General features: G+C 37.6%; 1 protein-coding gene across 10 annotated transcripts in view; it reads right to left on the reverse strand.

The window, feature by feature from the left end:
- ikzf2 (IKAROS family zinc finger 2) overlaps window positions 1-18,304 on the reverse strand; it is a 159,022-nt gene that overhangs the window by 14,748 nt on the left and 125,970 nt on the right. For all 10 annotated transcript variants that reach the window (XM_063051575.1, XM_063051574.1, XM_063051576.1 and 7 more), the window contains one exon: window positions 17,981-18,148. In XM_063051575.1, the coding sequence (XP_062907645.1) occupies window positions 17,981-18,148 (168 nt within the window). The remainder of the gene's footprint in view (window positions 1-17,980; window positions 18,149-18,304) is intronic.

Consider the following 18,304-nt stretch of genomic DNA (forward strand, 5'->3'; position numbering starts at 1 on the left):
GGCATGTTCTGGATGTGAGGTTCCTCAATGCTGGATGCCAGTTCGGAAAAAAGGCTAGGAAACATGAACATTATGAAAAAACTTCATAATGTGTTTACCTTAAGCTTATTGGATCTCTGTCAAGAAGCAAACATTCAAACCTAATTCAATAGAAAATTAACAGGAAGAGAATTTGTAACAAATAAAATGGATTTAATATGTAAGGAAACATTTTAAGTTATGATACAATGCTGTCTACAAGTAGGTACAAATATATACATATACAAACGTTTGTACTATGTATTGACTTTCTTTCAAATTGTAAGGAAAGTTCAAACTTATATGCCAGAAGTTAGATAGAGGACATGCCCTCTTCTTATAAAGGAGGTACAGGAACCTGAAGACTTACACTCAACCTAGGAACAATTTTTCCCTCTCTGCCATCAGATTTCTGAATGGTTCATGACCTCATGAACTCTACCTCACTATTCCTGTTTTACATTAATATTTACTTTATTTTTTATTGTAACATGATTTTTTTTTGTTTTACACTGTAATGCTACCACATGTTTTACCCTCATCAATCACCATTGTCACCTCAAAAAACTCTATCAAGTTTATAAGGCATAGCTTGTCCCACACAAAGACATGCTGACTGTGCTGAAGCAGGCCATTCCTTTCTCAATGTGCCTAAATCCTATCCTTTACTACCATTTCCAAGAGCTTCCCTATCACTGATGGAAGGCACACTAGCATACAATTACCTGGGATATTCATGTTTCCCTTCTTTAACAAAGGAACAATATTTGCTGTTTTCCAGTCCTCCGGGACCTCAGCTATTGCTAGCAAGAACATAAGATCCATATCAAAGCCCCAGTAATTTCTCACTTGCTTCTTTTAATTTTCTGGGATATATGTCATCAGGCCCTGGGGACCTATCCACCTTAATGCTTTTCAGATGACCCCAGCACTACCTCCTGCTATATCTCAAACTATCCCAGCACATTTGCATGCCCCATTCTGTCTGCACTAGTCTTAAATTCCTATCACTCAGTAAATACTGATGCAAAGCACTCACTTAGTACCTCGGCTACTTGCACTGACTCCAAACACAAATTCCTTCCTTTATCCTCCAGTGGACATAGCCTCTTCTTAGTTACTCTTTTTCTTAGTATACAGTAAGCATAAAGTGTTTTGAGACTCTTCTTGCTAAGGACATTTCATGCCCCCTTTTGGTATTCCTAATTACCCACTTCAGCACTTGCCTAGTGTCATTATATTCCACAAAGGGCAAGTCTGATTTTAGCTTCCTAAACCTTATGTATACTTCTTTTTCCCTCCAGAGTACCGTAAATTTAACACCCCTTAGGTCATCCAAGGTTCTCTTACCTAACTATCATTGGCCTTACTTCTTACTAGAACATGTCTGCTTAGCTAGTGTTTAAACAACTCTCACAGGTCAGACAGAGCTCGTCTGAGAACAGCTGCTTCCAATCAATGCCCCTTAGCTCCTGTCTTAGACTGTTGTAATTAACCTTCTTCCAATTTAGTACCTCCCTGCAATTTCCAATTTTAGTTTTATTCATAACAAGCTTAAAACACGATGAGTGTGGTCACTATTCATGACATGCTAACCAAAAATATTAACTGTTTCACTTCCCACAGTTGCGACCTGACCTGCTAAGAAATTCCGATATTTTGTTTATACTTTAGATTTCCAGCATCTGCAGTTTTATTTTGATATGTCAAAACTATTAGTGCCTACAACTTAATTCTTTGAAACTGATAAGCATATTTATTTAATTCTTTTATGTTTTCCATAGGGATTCATTGTATACATCCAACTGGATCTAGAAGAAGTACTGTAAGACTTGGTGTGTTAAAGTATTACACTTCAATGCAAAAGACTCAAAGTAGCATGGAAGTGCCATCTGCTGTACTGTATAATGCCTGAATGCTTCCCAAAAGATTTCAGAAATCACCAGATGCAAATAAGTTGAATCAAGCATAATGTTAGTGGACTTTTTTTAAAAATGGGACTGTTTTTTTTTGAAAAAACAAACTCTGACATTAAAAAATACAGAGTCCTTGTTTGGCAGGTGCAGAGCAATCCAACGGTTTCATTACCACAGCTTATTACAATTAGAATTACTGTTCCAAACACATGTAGATTGTCTGTTTGTTCTGAAGATGACTTTTTAACATTCATAAACTTGCAAATATAATTTATATACACACTGGGAATATTTATGGGACATCCAGTTTCTTGGTTGATAATATATAAGCCAAGTATTGAACTGATCCAGTATTCTACATTATTCTGGTTTATTGGCTCTTGCATGCATTAAAGATTAACTGATAACACTTTCATGGCTGGAACTGAAAACAAACATACTCTTAGCTCTTTGTAAATCAACACCTGTGCTTCTGTCTGTACATTTTGCTTTCTTCAAATCATGCACCATTAACTGGGGCTATATGGATTGGAATCATGGCCCGCTTAATATCATGCAACCTCAAAGGTGCTGCCCAGCCAAAATCCAGCAAGTATGTAAATAAATGCATAAAGAAAATACTAATTTTAGATATGAAGTTACAGCCTATCTATTTATTTACTTACTTCCCCTGAAGATGAGATTTCTGTCTTTAAACAAATCATCTCGAGTCAGTGGATTTTTTTTGAAAGAAATTTTCATTTCAATATGATAGAAATAAGCTGATGTGGTAAAATTCACATATTTTAAAACAGAGACAATAGTTTTCAGTACTTTTTGTTAAAGTAGACTAAGATATGCAATACTGCTTTCTTCAGATAATGCATTTGCAACAACTGAAACTCAAATTATGCAGATGTCATCACACAGCAGCTGCAAATGGTGACCTAGAATTCAATGTTTACTGCATGGCAAGGAAAAGAAGAAAACAAGTGTTCAGAATAAACCTAATGGTATATATTTTGTTATAAAAATGATGCATGTAAACTGTAAGGTCTTTTTTGAGATTTAATGTTAATAGTATCATCTAAAAGATTCAATTAGCTATTTTTTCCAGCATTTAATTATTTTAACAAACAGTGAAAAAAAAACTAACCTTAGAGATGTCATAATGCTAAATTAGCTATGCTTTTAGATGAAAGAATAGTGATGAAGAGGACTATGTGCAAGCATCAATTGGTCTTGGCATTACAGAGAGATGTGTAAGGATGTAGCAGATAGCAGCAACTGTGGAAGTAAGGGAGAACCAAGGAACATATATACTGTATGATCACTATCCAGTATATCCCTGACAAGAACACGAAAGGTCATAGCTTTGACACCCAGCTTCTTTCATTTTCCTCCTTTCTTTCCAGAGAAACGGCACACCCACAGTTATCTTCATTTCAAATAAAACACATGGACTGTTATGCTTGGAATCCCATTGCAGCTTGATCTTCATTTACAGAGAAAAAAACAGCAATAGGGGTATAATGATAGCAAATAATTATGCAACATTTCAAAAGGAAGAAGCCTAACATCACTATTCCCATAATTATAATATTCAAATCATATGAAGATGTGGCATATTCTTTGAGAATCATAGGACTGCAAGTTTATTTTTATTCAATAGATATTTACAACCAATGCTGCTTTGCTGTGCGTATACAAATCAGAGTATTTGTTTCACATCATTGCAACGTGAGGTGGGAATTAGTTTAAAAAATGTTATTAAGAATTCAATTGCACACCTCTGCACAGGTGGAATCATAAGGAAACTATTATACTGTATCTTACTAACGATGGGAAAGGACTATGTATCAGAAAGTCGCACAACCAAGTGCCAGTATGGGTAATCTTCTGGTATAGAGAACTTGCTGGGTTTTGCAGCTCTCACACCCAGACTCACATTTGGATTAGGCAGAAGAAAACCAGCTATCCTGTTCCTCCTACAAAAAGAGTAAATTGACAATTGAAACTGGCTGCAATGCTCCCTGTAAATGTATGACCTTCAAAGGCGTATTGTCAAGGCTTCAGACTCAAAAGTGATAACCAAACAAGGAGTATTAGCACCTGTAAGGGAAAATAAAATCAAACCGAAAAGCCCTTATTTGAGTTTTACAGCTAGAATTGAAATGTAATCTAAAAGATATTAATATAAAATGACACAACTAAAGCATTAATACAATATCTGCCAAAACAAAATCACCACAGCAAATGAAGGTCAGGCAGCATCTATGGAAAAAGAAATAGGGTTAATAGCTCAGGTCAAAGGTCTTTCATCAGAACTGGGAATGTTAGCGAGAAAATTCTGAGGTGAGGTGAAAGTGACATCAGGACAATATTTGAACAACCATGGCATCAAGAAGCACTAATAAATCTGAAATCAATGAGAATCACCATCAGCATAGGTGGATCATAAAGCTCTGTGCTTAGGCCCCCACTCTATTCACTTTATACCAATAATTGCCTGGCTAAGTACAACTCCAAGGCTACATTTAAATTTGTTGACGGCACTACTGTTGTTAGCCAAATCAAAGTTGGTGATGGATTGGCATATAGGAGGGAGACTGAAAATCTGGTTTAATGGTGCCATAACAATTCACTCAATGTCAGTAAAACAAATGAGCTGTTTATTGACTACCAGGAGAAGCCGAAGGTTCATGAGCCAGTCCTCATTAGGGGATCAGAGGTGGAGAGGGTCAGTAACTTAAAACTCCTTGGCGTTACTATCTCAGAGGATCTATCACTGGACCAGCATGCAAGTGCCATCACAAAGAAAGTATGACAGTGCCTCTACTTTCTTAAAAGTTTGTATAGACTCAGAATGTCCTCTAAAACTGATAAACTTCGACGGATGCGTGGTACAGTATCCTAACTGGTTGCATCACAGCCTGCTATGGAAACACCAATGCTCAGGAATAGAAAGGTCTACAAAAAGTGGTGCATATAGCCCAGTCCATCACAGGCAAAGCCCTACCCACCATTGAGCACATTTACAAGGAGCACTGCTACGAGAAAGCAGCATACATCATCAAACACCTCCATCATTCAAGCCACTCTCTCCTCTCACACATTCAGCGATTCAGGAACAGCTTCTTCTCTTCAGCAATCTGATTTCGAAATGAACGTCGAACCCATAAACACTACCTCACTACTTATTTCAAATTTCTGTTTTTGAACTACTTATTTTAATTTAACTATTTAATATACATTGTATATATACTAACTGGAATTCAGTTTTTTAAAATATATATCATGTATTACATTGTACCCTTGCTGCAAAGTTAACAAATTTCGTGACATATGCTGGTGATATTAAACCTGATTCTGATTCTTACTATCACCATTGGGCAGGAGGTGCAGGAGCCTTAGGTCTCACACCACCAGATTCAGGAACAGTTATTACCCTGCAACCATCAGACTCCTGAACTGGTGTGGATAACTCCACTCAACTCAACACTGAGCTGACTCCATAACCTATTGACTCACTTTCAAGGACTCTACAACTCATGATCTCAATATTAATTATTTATGTTTTTGTTTATTATTGGCACAATTTGTCCTCTTTTGCACATTGGATGTTTGTTTTTGAAATGTATAGTTTTTCATAAACTCTATTGTCATAGTTACCATAAGTCAATCTACATCAACTGAAAAAGTGGACCAAGGAATGGTGGATGGAACTTCACTGAGATAAGCAAAGTGTTGCATTTTGTTGAGCTAAATTTACACAGAAAATGGCTGGACCCTCAAGAGTGTGCATTAAGAAAACCACAATTGTTCTCCATTTGAATCCCCAAAAAAAACATTTCTTGCTGTCCTAAACTATTTATTAACACATACAAGCAATTAATTTAGGAAAATAAATTGCATCACATGGGGGATACACTTAGCCAACAAGGAATAGGCAGAACACTTGAATGCCCCCACTGAGCTGCATGGGATATACGTATGATTTCTAATAGCTAGTCTTCTGTGAAAATAGAGGCTTACACAGTTGTATAGTTATTTACCACTTTACCCACAACAATGGAAGGTGGGCTCGAGGGTGGCATGTTTGGTGCATAGATCTGTATCTGTATCTCCACCTACCAGTCAGTAACAGCCTCCTGTGTTGAAATCAATTATTTAGTATCAAGGTCTCTAAGGGTGCAGGAAGATTATAAAGGAAACCCAGTAATAAAAACAATTACTTACATTCAATAGTTAGAGTAATGATTGAAGGAAGAGAAATAGCTTAAGTTGTAATATCACCTGTGGCATCTGAGTGGAATTCTCTGATTCACATTGTCATTGAAAATAGTTCCATGAATACTCCTACAATCACTTAAGATCCAAGTTCAAAAATATACTGAAGAATTCAATTTGGTTGAACTAAGGTTAGATGCTACCATGACAATAGGATTCTGAGACACCAAAGGCATCCACATTTTATATAAATAAAAATATTCAAATGTGTGAATTTAATAAATTTTAGAAATATGGTAATTTGAAACATTTAGAAATAGCCTTTAACGTGTAAGCTATCCTCAGGTCATAAAAGCTGGGGCCTCAGTTTGCACCATATGATGCTTAAATTCACATCCAGTTTAAGGAAACCTTAACATTTTAAAGATATTTCTTAATTTTTTTTCATTCATAGGGATCCTTGGTGAAATGCTATTTTAGTTAGTTATTTCTGATTGCTCTAGCTGTATTGAGGAATCAGTTCACTAAAAGAACGTTTACTTAGAAAAATGATTTACTACTCATTGGTCTATGAGGAAATAATTATTTGATAACAGAGCTGTCCCATTTCAAATCAATTAATCAAGTTGGCACTCTCCAGCTACACTTCACAAATACATTTTTTCTCCTATAAGATAAACATGAGATAATATTTCAAAATTATTTGTCTTAACTCTTTCTTCTGGTTGTTAGCCAATCCTATGGTAACATGTTAGCCAAATATAAACACAATTTTACTATATTAAAGACACTCCAGCCTAGTAATGGGAATGACTTGCACACATTTATAAATGAATTAAATCATATTAAAATTTGTATCAATGTGATAGTAACCATATTCTAATGAAATCTTAACTATTGTGAAACCGGAAATAATGCTTCCAGGCATAATTCATTACGGCCCGCCTGATTTCTTGGCATCATTTATGTCAACATGTGTGACACTCCGTCTTAAGGGCAAAAAGTGAGGCAATATCATTCAATCTACAACTTTGTTTTTTTAATTGCTGCTAAGCTAACAGGTGCCAATTTATAGGAAGCGCATCAGGATAATAATGTGTAGCTGTCTGTATCTGACTCCTTGAGTTCTCTGTGCTCAGCATGCTTTACTCATCATTGAGGTTTCATAGTATATACTGCAACAATGCATAGAAAAGATAAATATGGAAATCTCTGCAGAGTGACTGGTGATTGTCAGAGGTACTCATGGTACTGGTCTTAATCTGTGAAAATAGTCATGGGGAACGTCGTTTCTTTCACACTCAAGAACCTATAAACATACTTTTTACATACTTTGGGAAATTAATTCAAAACATCCTCTCATTTCAGGTTGGAGTCATACCAAATTCATCTTCTGTAATTTATCTGATCAAGCATCATCTTCTGCTGTAATTCAGTTCCATGGAATGTTACACAACCAAACTTAAGAAATGAAATTTAACATGGAGGGACGATAATATATGCATGAAGTCTCTTAGGCAATCGGTATTTATATGGAATATAAATAGTGAATTTGACGGTACTGAATTTAGTGAATGAATCTTCATCATGTTCGGCAAGAAAATCTCAATCTTGCAATATTTCACAAACAATTCGCATCCATGAATTAAAACTGTTCTTATTTTATTGCGCACTATAAACATGTATGGCATTTCTGAGGAGAACAAGGTTATGTGCACAGGATGCCAGTGTAATAAAGACACATGTCACTCCAGTTAGCTGAATAACAACCACAAATTCAGTTGATATATTTACACAGAAAGGTAGAAAGCAACTGTGATTTTGCAGACCAGGTAAGTTCAAATTATCCCATCAATTATCTTTTTACATATTGGAATTCTATTCAAGTTTTTCACCAAGCACCTACTGTAATTGTTTTGTAGTATGTGGTAGGAATGTTGTTTCTTTCTTACAGGATGCTTTCCTGTTAAGCCCATAGGCTTAACTGTTATAGCTCTTTGCATGACCCAATTTCCCAAAGATCATTTTAAACGTTCAGGGCATCAATCTACCAACCTTCAAGTCTTCCTGATGTCTTAACTTAATGGAGTTTAAATCTTGAATACATTGATTTTTATCACAGCAGCACTGTCAGAATCAGAATCAGAATTCACTGAATTAGTCACAGTGAGGATTGATCTAACAGTTGTATGACTCGTTCACACTGCTCCTCTTCCTTATCTGGAAATCTTATTTTGAAGATGGTCACTTTACCTTTCTATGGAGATCAGTCTGTCAAGTTATAAAATTTCTCCTGGTTACCCACTCGTTGTGCTGATTATCAAAATGAATCTATTTTATCTATTTTAAATTTGGAACAGTTAAAAAAATTGTTGGTGGCCAGTAAAGCCTTTTAGAAAATAAATCCCCAGATAGGCTGGCTTTATAAAGTCAAAATGCATATCCATCAACATCTTTTGTTTACTACTGTATAAAATGCACTATCCCTTATTTGCATTAAAAAGTGGTTTGTGAGCAAGTCCATGGCCTCGACCTGTGTTTGAGGTGATTCCTTGAAATAATCAAGGTCAGGTTTGAAGCTTACTTTGAAATGCATTTTCTATGATAGGCTTGACAAGGCTTGGGATTAATAAACCAAAATGTTTAAATAGTTATATATATATATTAATCCAATTCATAAGAGGAAGCAAGCCAAGCAACATCACAGATGTTAATATAGTCAATCTTCTCAAGTTCATGTTTTATTGCTAAAATTAGTGAACATGAGAATTTCACACCACTGGGATTATATAATGATTTTCAAAAAAGGCTACTAAATGATGGGTGAGATTTTAATTAGCATTCTCTTGAAGATATGGAGTCATAGAGTTGTACAACATAGAAATGAGTCCCAGCTTCCATGGGAATCTTTTTTGCCCATCTAGACCAATACGTTTGTCTACTTTAGGTCCATTTCCTTCCATACTTTTGAGTATTTGAGTAGCTACGTAAATGTCTCATAAACAAAGCAATTGTATCTGACTCTGCCATTTCATCTGGCAACACGCTCCAGATATTAAACATTCTTTGTGTAAAAATAAATTCCTACCAGGTACCCTTGAAAGGTTTTTTCTCTCACTTTATCCTCTTATCATTGATACATCTACATGGGAAAAAGATTCTATTTTCCCATTCTATGCATCTGAAAATTTTATATATTTCTTAGCTTTCGTTGTTCCAGGGAAAACAAGCCCAGCTTACCCAATCTCACTCCATAACTAAAATTTTCCACTACATCTGACATTCTGTTGAATCTCATCTGCACTCTCTTCAGGGCAATCACATCCTTCCTCAAGTGCGGCAACAGTAACTGCCTATAATCCTCCAAGTCAGCGTTTTCTAAAGCTATAACATAACATCCCAAGTTTTATAGTCTAAGCCCCAACACACACAGGGAGGAATACTATATGCTTTATTCATCTTTGAAACTATTGTGTGGCAACTTTCAGGAAACTATGTACTAAAGTTCCTCTGTTCATCAACATCTTTTAGAGCCTCACCACTTTATATGGTCTACGCCCATTTCACTTCCCAAAACAGATCATCTCACAGTTGTTGGGATTAAATTCCATCTGCCTACACTCTGCCCAACATTCTATCTAATCTATATCTAGGTGAAGCCTTGGACAACCTTCCTCCCTACTGATAATACAACTAATTTTCATGTCTTATGCAACATTACTTATTACTCCTCCTACATTCACTTCATGAGCAACACGGTTCCAGCATCAAGTCCATGTAGACAACATGCCTACAGCATTCTCCTTGGTTACCTTTTCAAAACTCTCAATTAAATTAATGAGGCAAATTTCCCTGACACAAAGACATGCCACTATTCCCAGTCAGCTGTTAGTGCTCTAAATGTGCATATATCCCATCCCTTAGTGTTTTTTCTAATAATTTCCCTATCGTTGATGTAGGGCTCATTAGCCTGTAGCTACCCAGCTTATCCCCATTGCCCTTTTTAGATCCTAATGTATCCCATGACTTCTAACTTCTCTTCATTTTTAGTACAGATCTGCTCTAAATTATCCACACACTCCACCTCCTCCCACCTCAACCAAAATCATGAAATCAGTGAAATTAGAAATAAATTATTAGCTTGCCATTCCTAATACAGTGCATTCTGATTAATTGGGCCATCAACTAGGGCAGCCATTTAATTGGGACAGCTCCTAAAGAACAAAAACTAATTGAGACAATAGCTGGGATTCCCTTCATTTTTTGGGACATTGTGCTGCTTAATTGGGACAAGAGACCAGCGGCGAACAGTTCCTAACTAGCGTCAGTTGTGTACAAAAGTGGCCATTAGACACTGTACCGTGCTTAGAGTGAATGGTTTTTAATTAGCATCAGTTGTGTGCATTTATGTTCAAAAGCAGAGAATTTTGTCATTGATAGTTGGCAAGAAATAAGCAGCAAGATAATTCAAAACTCTTTTGCTCACTTGTGCTTTCAAGCATCCAGGCCTGGAAATGTCAGAAACGGCTGCAAGTGAAAATGAAATAATTTCACTACTTCAACAAGTTAAGACTGAAGAATTTGAAGGAATCAACAATCATTTTGAATGTTACAATGAAAATGAAGATTTGGAGGATGCAATAGTGAATAGCATTATATGAAGACGGTCCATCATCTGCAGTAGATGTCTGTGCTGATTTTCTTCATTTGTAGTCAATCAAAAGAACACAGCACCGTATTGTTGATAGCTATTAGGAGCTAATACATAATTTTATAGTACTGTAGTACTATTTGTAGTATTTTAATTTGTTCTGTATTTCACTTAAATGCAAAATTTGTTACTTAGTTAAACAGTAGTTTGTCTTTTTTATATCCTTCTATTTCCATGAAACATTGGCTAATTGGAAAAGCTGCTTCATTGAGCCAAAATGTACAGGTCCCAATGTGTCCCAATTAACCGGAATCCACTGTATTTTCTAAAAGAAGTGTGTAGAAAACACAAACTTCTGAAAAGTCCCTAAAATCTAATGAATTTCATACATGTTCCCTAGTCATGAATGTATCTGACTTCAGACCGCTGCTGACCATGAATCGCTGTTGAAGTCCCATAAATAACAATAGCAGGCTGTGCCAGTTATCAGAGCATTAAAAAAATACAGCAGTAAAAAAAAGTATCACATTATGCACCACTGCTATGCTTCTGTAAAAAAAAACAATATAAACTTGTTTTCTCAGTTAAGTGAAATAATAGCTCAAGTATATTATTCAATATCTGGTTTCAAGATAGCTATGTTTATTCTTTTGTTTAGCCAATTTACATTTAAGACCAATTCATAAAGTAAACATAATAACTGCTAAAGAAAGAGGTATCTTGAAGAACAAATATTGGGAGCTTTCCAAATTTCTCTATAATAATTCATGGCTAAAATAAATGGAATACAGTGATTATAGGCATGGAGAAACAAAGTTTAAGTTTAGAATTATCAATGTAAATGAAAGTACACAGTTAAAAAAACTTTTCAAAAGAAACAGCCTTTTTAATACATACTAAGCAGTACAATCACATACAGATAGAACATAGAACATAGAATAGTACAGCACAGTACAGGCCCTTCGTCCCACAATGTTGTGCCGACCCTCAAACCCTGCCTCCCATTTAAGCCCCGACCTTAAATTCCTCCATATACCTGTCTAGTAGTCTCTTAAACTTCACTAGTGTATCTGCCTCCACCACTCACTCAGGCAGTGCATTCCACACACCAACCACTCTCTGAGTAAAAAGCCTTACTCTAGTATCCCCCTTGAACTTCCCACCCCTTACCTTAAAGCCATGTCTTCTTGTATTGAGCAGTGGTGCCCTGGGGAAGAGGCGCTAGCTATCCACTCTATCTATTCCTCTTATTATCTTGTACACCTCTATCATGTCTCCTCTCATCCTCCTTCTCTCCAAAGAGTAAAGCCCTAGCTCCCTTAATCTCTGATTATAATGCATACTCTCTAAACCAGGCAGCATCCTGGTAAAATCTCCTCTGTACCCTTTCCAATGCTTCCATATCCTTCCTATAGTGAGGCGACCAGAACTGGACACAGTACTCCAAGTGTGGCCTAACCAGAGTTTTATAGAGCTGCATCATTACATCGCGACTCTTAAACTCTATCCCTCGACTTATGAAAGCTAACACCCCATAAGCTTTCTTAACTACCCTATCCACCTGTGAGGCAACTTTCAGGGATCTGTGGACATGTACCCCGAGATCCCTTTGCTCCTCCACACTACCAAGTACCCTGCCATTTACTTTGTACTCTGCCTTGGAGTTTGTCCTTCCAAAGAGTACCACCTCACACTTCTCTGGGTTGAACACCATCTGTTACATCTCAGCCCACTTCTGCATCCTATCAATGTCTCTCTGCAATCTTTGACAATCCTCTACACTATCTACAACACCACCAACCCTTGTGTCATCTGCAAACTTGCCAACCCACCCTTCTACCCCTACATCCAGGTCGTTAATAAAAATCACGAAAAGTAGAGAACAGATCCTTGTGGGACACCACTAGTCACAATCCTTCAATCTGAATGTACTCCCTCCTCCACCACCCTCTGCCTTCTGCAGGCAAGCCAATTCTGAACCCACCTGGCCAAACTTCCCTGGATCCCATGCCTTCTAACTTTCTGAATAAGCCTACCGTGTGGAACCTTGTCGAATGCCTTACTAAAATCCATATAGATCACATCCACTGCACTACCCTCATCTATATGCCTGGTCACCTCCTCAAAGAACTCTATCAGGCTTGTTAGACACGATCTGCCCTTCACAAAGCCATGCTGACTGTCCCTGATCAGACCATGATTCTCTAAATGCCTATAGATCCTATCTCTAAGAATCTTTTCCAACAGCTTTCCCACCTCAGACGTAAGGCTCACTGGTCTATAATTACCCGGATTATCCCTACTACCTTTTTTGAACAAGGGGACAACATTCACCTCCCTCCGATCCTCCGGTACCATTCCTGTGGATATAAATTAGTTAACTATATTTTAAAATAAAATCTCTAAAAATTCAGTTCTTTTGCATCAAACCTACAAGAGTACAGGACGACAAAACTTCCATTTCCAAGTAATGCCAAACTAACTATGTGACATTGAAAAAGATAAACCTTTGGTTGGTTGGGGTTTAATCCTGGAAACAGATTATCAGCCAATAAAAACTGTGTTTAGAAAAAAGTTTGTTCCACTTTCAAAATGAATGGTGCACCAAGCAGAAGAAACAATAAGTGCCAATTAAACATTTTAAGAGACAAGCAGAAAAGGGCTAGAAAAGAGAATAATATTAAAATGTTAGTCAAAAAAGTGGCAAGATAAAATAAATATACTGGAATAAAAATACATGATTATCATTGGGTATCAGATTTTTAGGGAGCATTTTAAACTTTTGCTATACATTAAAAATTTAAGACACTGAAGTATGACACTAGATTTACACACCGCTTGATTTTACTTTCTGCTAAGTACAGCCAAATAATGTTGGGCTGAGTCCAAAACCAACATTTCATCAGGTCCCATGGGATTCTTGCTTTATGAATGAGCTTCCTAAGGTTAATATTTCTGTAATAAAGATATTTCTTGTGTTTGAGGAGCTCAATTTCCATTATGCTCTTCATGACAATGTTACAGGGCTTGTTCTGAAAAACCATACCAATCAGATCAGCAGGGCAGCTTTACCATGAACCTGTCAACAGACCATATTAAGACTACAGAAATTCACAAGATGGTGCTGATAAGTGGTGACTCTTTGCATTGAGTTCCAATGGGAATTATCAAATATTTCCCTTTTACAATTACTACAGCTGAAATCCAGTCACAGCCATGGGTACTTCAAGTAAGCAACACAGTTTTATGACTGCATAGGAGTTTCAAACTCCTTGGAGTGCACATCACACATGGCCTCTCATGGTCTCAGAACACATCCTGAACAGTCAGGAAAGCTCACCAACACCTCTACTTTCTGATGAGGCACATCCATACTTATGTGTTTCTACAGATGCGCAGCAGCGAGCATCCTAACAAGCTGCAACACTGCTTTGTATGGAAACTGCACAGTTAGGGACAGGAATGTTCTACAATGAATCGTCAAAACTATCCAATGCATCACTGGCACCAGACTACCCGCCATCAGCGACATATATATAGAAAGATACCGGAAAAGGACCAGTAATATTATGAAGGATCCTACACACCCTGCACATGCACTATTTTTCTCAACCATCAGGGCGGAGGCTATGTAGCATCCACACCAGGGCCACCAAACTCAAAAGCAGCTACTTTCTCCAAGCAATAAGACTGATTAAACATCTTCACCCACTAACTGCACCAGTGCTTTATTACTTCCCATACTGTCACTCAATCTGATATATAAGCTATCTTATGTACTACATTTATTGTGTATTTTCTTATTATTACTGTATTCTTTATCTTCTGAGTTTTCTTGTGCTGCATCAGATCCAGAATAACAATTATCTTGTTCTGTTTACACTTACATACAAGAAATGACATTAAACAAACTTCAATCTTAAAAAAATCTATTGATCCTCAAAATTGGCAGACTCTGGACAGTTGACTCAGAGTGCATTTTCCCTTTAAGAAAAAGGAAGCAGGGGACGCATGCTGATCTACGGGTATGAATGAAACGCAGAGCCTTTACACCCTCACTCTCTACTATCCTTCTCGTGAATGTACTGTCTCTGGAAAATAAAATTGAAGACCTCAGAGTAAGACTGCAGTATGAGAGGGACATTAGGGACTGCTGTGTACTTTGCCTCATGGAAACATGGCTCACCCCTGCCATTTCGGACACAGCGCTGAAGCCCAAGGGCTTCACCATTCACAGCAAAGACAGAACAGCTGAGTATTTTAAAGGTAGAGGAAATGAAGTATGCTTCAAAATCAACTCATCATGGTTTATAAACGTGTTGGTTCTGTCTCAGTCCTGCTTACCCGACCTTGAACATCTAATGGTCAAGTGTGGTCCAGTTTATTTCTCAAGGGAGTTTTCCATCATCATCCTGGTAGTGGTGTACATTCCATCCCTGGCCAAATTACAGACACTGGAGAAGCTGAGCACCATGATTAGCCTTCACAAAAAGCACTGGAGGAGCTGTCTAACGTGATCAACTGTCACAAAACAGCATATCCTGATGCATTCCCTATCATTGTCAGGATTTCAACTAGGCCAACTTGAAGAAGTCTCTGAATAACTAACCACCAACATATCACCTGTTGAATCAAAGGAGCCAACGCACTATACCACCATCAAGAACAATTACCATGCCATCCCATGCCCACACTTTGGATCTAACTGTACTTTTACTCCCTACTCCGTACAGGCAGAGACTAAAGACCACAGCACTAGTGGTAAGGACCAAGAAGATACGGTCAAGGGAGGCAGTGGAGTACTTAAAGGACTGCTTTGAGTTTGAACAATATTCAGGAATTCATCTTCAAATGAATACACCACAGTTGTCACTGACTTCATTAAGACTTGTGTGGATGAGTGTGTGCCTTCGTGAACATAATGGGCATACCCAAATCAAAAGCCATGGGTGAACCAGGAGGCATTCAGGACTGGTAATCCAGAAACATACAAGAAGTCTAGGTATGATCTAATGAAGGCTATTTTAAGAGTTAAAAAACTATTCCAATTGAAGTTAGAGATGGAATCAGATGCATGTCTACATTGGCAGAGTTTGCAGACCATTACTTCTGACAAGGTGAAACCTAACATCATGAATGGCTGAGATGCTTCACTCCCAAATGATCTAAGTGCTTTTTATATATGCTTTGAAAGGGAGATTAAAACTACACCTGTGCACCTGCAGTATTTGGTGACCCCGTGAGCTCTGTCTTCAAGGCCGACATCAATGATTATCTCCCGGTTACACTCACATCTGCTGTGATGAAGTGCTTTGAGAGGTTGGTCACGGCCATAATGAACTCCTGCCTAAACAAAGACTTGGACTGGCTGCAATATGCCTATCGCCACACTAAGTCTAGAGTGGATGCAATCTCACTGGCTCTCCACTTGGCCTTGGGTCACCTGGACAATAGCAATAACTACCTGTACGTCAGGCTGCTCAGTACTAATCAACAAGCTTCAAAACCTGGACCTCCGTACCTCCCTCTGCAACTGGATCCTGACTTTCTCATCAGGAAACCACAGTAAGTGTGGATCAGAATTAATATCTCATCCTCGCTGACAGTCAACACTGGCTCACCTCAAGGATGTGTGGTTAGCCCATTGCTTTCCTCTCTCGAATTCATGACTGTGTGCATAGGCATAGCTGGATCGTCATCTATAAATTTGCCAATGACAAACTATCGTTGGCAGAATTTCAGAAGGTGACAAGGCAGCATATAAGAGTGAGATAGACCAGATGATTGAGTGGTGCCACAACAACCACCTTCCATTCAACATCAGTAAAACCAAGGAATTGATTGTGGACTTCAGAAAGAGGAAGTCGAAGGAAAGACACCACTCCTCATTAAGGGATCTGTATTGGAAAGAATGAGCGGTTTCAGATTCTGAGTATCGACATCTCTGAAGATCTATCCTGGGCCCAACATATTGATGTAATTACAAAGAAGGCATGATAGTGACTACATTTTACGAGGAGTTTGAGGAGACTTGGTATGTCACCAAAGACTTGTAAATTTCTACAGATGTACTGTGGACAGCATTCTAACTGGTTGCATCACCATCTGGTATGGAGGAGCCACTGCACAGGATCAGAAAAAGCTGCAGAAAGTTTCAAGTCAGCCAGCTCCAGCTCCATCACGGGCACTAACCTCCACAGTATTGAGCATATCTTCAAAGAGGGAAGCATGAAAAAGGTGGCATCCGTCGTTATCGACCCTCATCACCCAGGACGTGGCCTCTGCTCATTGTTACCATCAAGAAGGAGGTACAAGAGCCTGAGGATATTGTTTAACATTTTAGGAACAGCTTCTTCTCCTCTGCTCTAAGATGTCTGAATGGACAATGAATCCATATAAAGTACTTCTTTGCTCTCTTTTTGCATTATTAAAATTAATTTTTAATGAATTTCTTATTTTAATTTATAGCTTTTTTATTGTTCTGTATTGCAATGTACTGCTGCCGCAAAACAACAAATTTCATGAGCTATGACAGTAATATTAAACCTGATTCAACATACTATTTTCTACTGCAAAATTAAATAAAATAAAAACTAAAAAAGATCATAATATACAAGACTGTCACTGCACAGAAAGTAAACTGTGACTTCTGTTAAATACCATTGAAAAACATACCAATGGTTATGTCAGCAGTATTACAGAGAAAGCCTTCAGCTGCGTAATATACCAACCATGACCATACCTGTAAACAGCAAGACTGACTACAGTTAAAATACAAAGTTTCACATATAAAGAAAACAAAACACAAGAAGAAACGCAGTCATCTGAGATCACCAGATTTGGTTATATAACATTGCATTCCATTTTGGGGACATGGCATTAGGTTATAATAAATTTTTTTGCATCTTCTCAAGAATATTAGAGCTTCTATTGTACATGGCTTAATTCATTTTCTTATAATTATAATCTATTTTATCAATATATATCGTTTTTATGGGCATATTTATTTTATAACAGTATGGGTCATTTTTGTATAAAGATACATGCTGTAACATTTCTTAAACTTGATTAGCCAGGGAAACTTCAAGGAATTTTATTCTTTATAATATTTTTATAATGGAATAGCGATTTGGAATGCCAAAGGTAAGTAGAACGATACTTGCACTTGTACAGCAAGTACACTCACCAGAATGTGTCCTGAGATGACCTGTCAATGCATCTCGTCGTCTGCAGGCATAGCTGCAGAATGGGCATTTGAAAGGTTTCTCTCCTGTATGCAGCTTCACATGCCTCAGTAGGTTTCCTTTTTGAGTAAACGAAGCACCACATTGGTTGCAATGGAAGGGACGTTCACCTGGAACACACAAGACCAAGATAACACACCTGCTATCAAAAGTAAACTAAAGGGGACCAGGTGCAGAAAATATTACTACGGTATACATTAATTGCACTGTAGTAGCATTCAAGTCCTACCTTGAGTAACTGCCCCCAAATGAAACTGCCTCTGCAA

This window comes from Mobula hypostoma, chromosome 6 (genome assembly GCF_963921235.1).
Source record: "Mobula hypostoma chromosome 6, sMobHyp1.1, whole genome shotgun sequence".
Lineage (NCBI taxonomy): Eukaryota > Metazoa > Chordata > Chondrichthyes > Myliobatiformes > Myliobatidae > Mobula > Mobula hypostoma.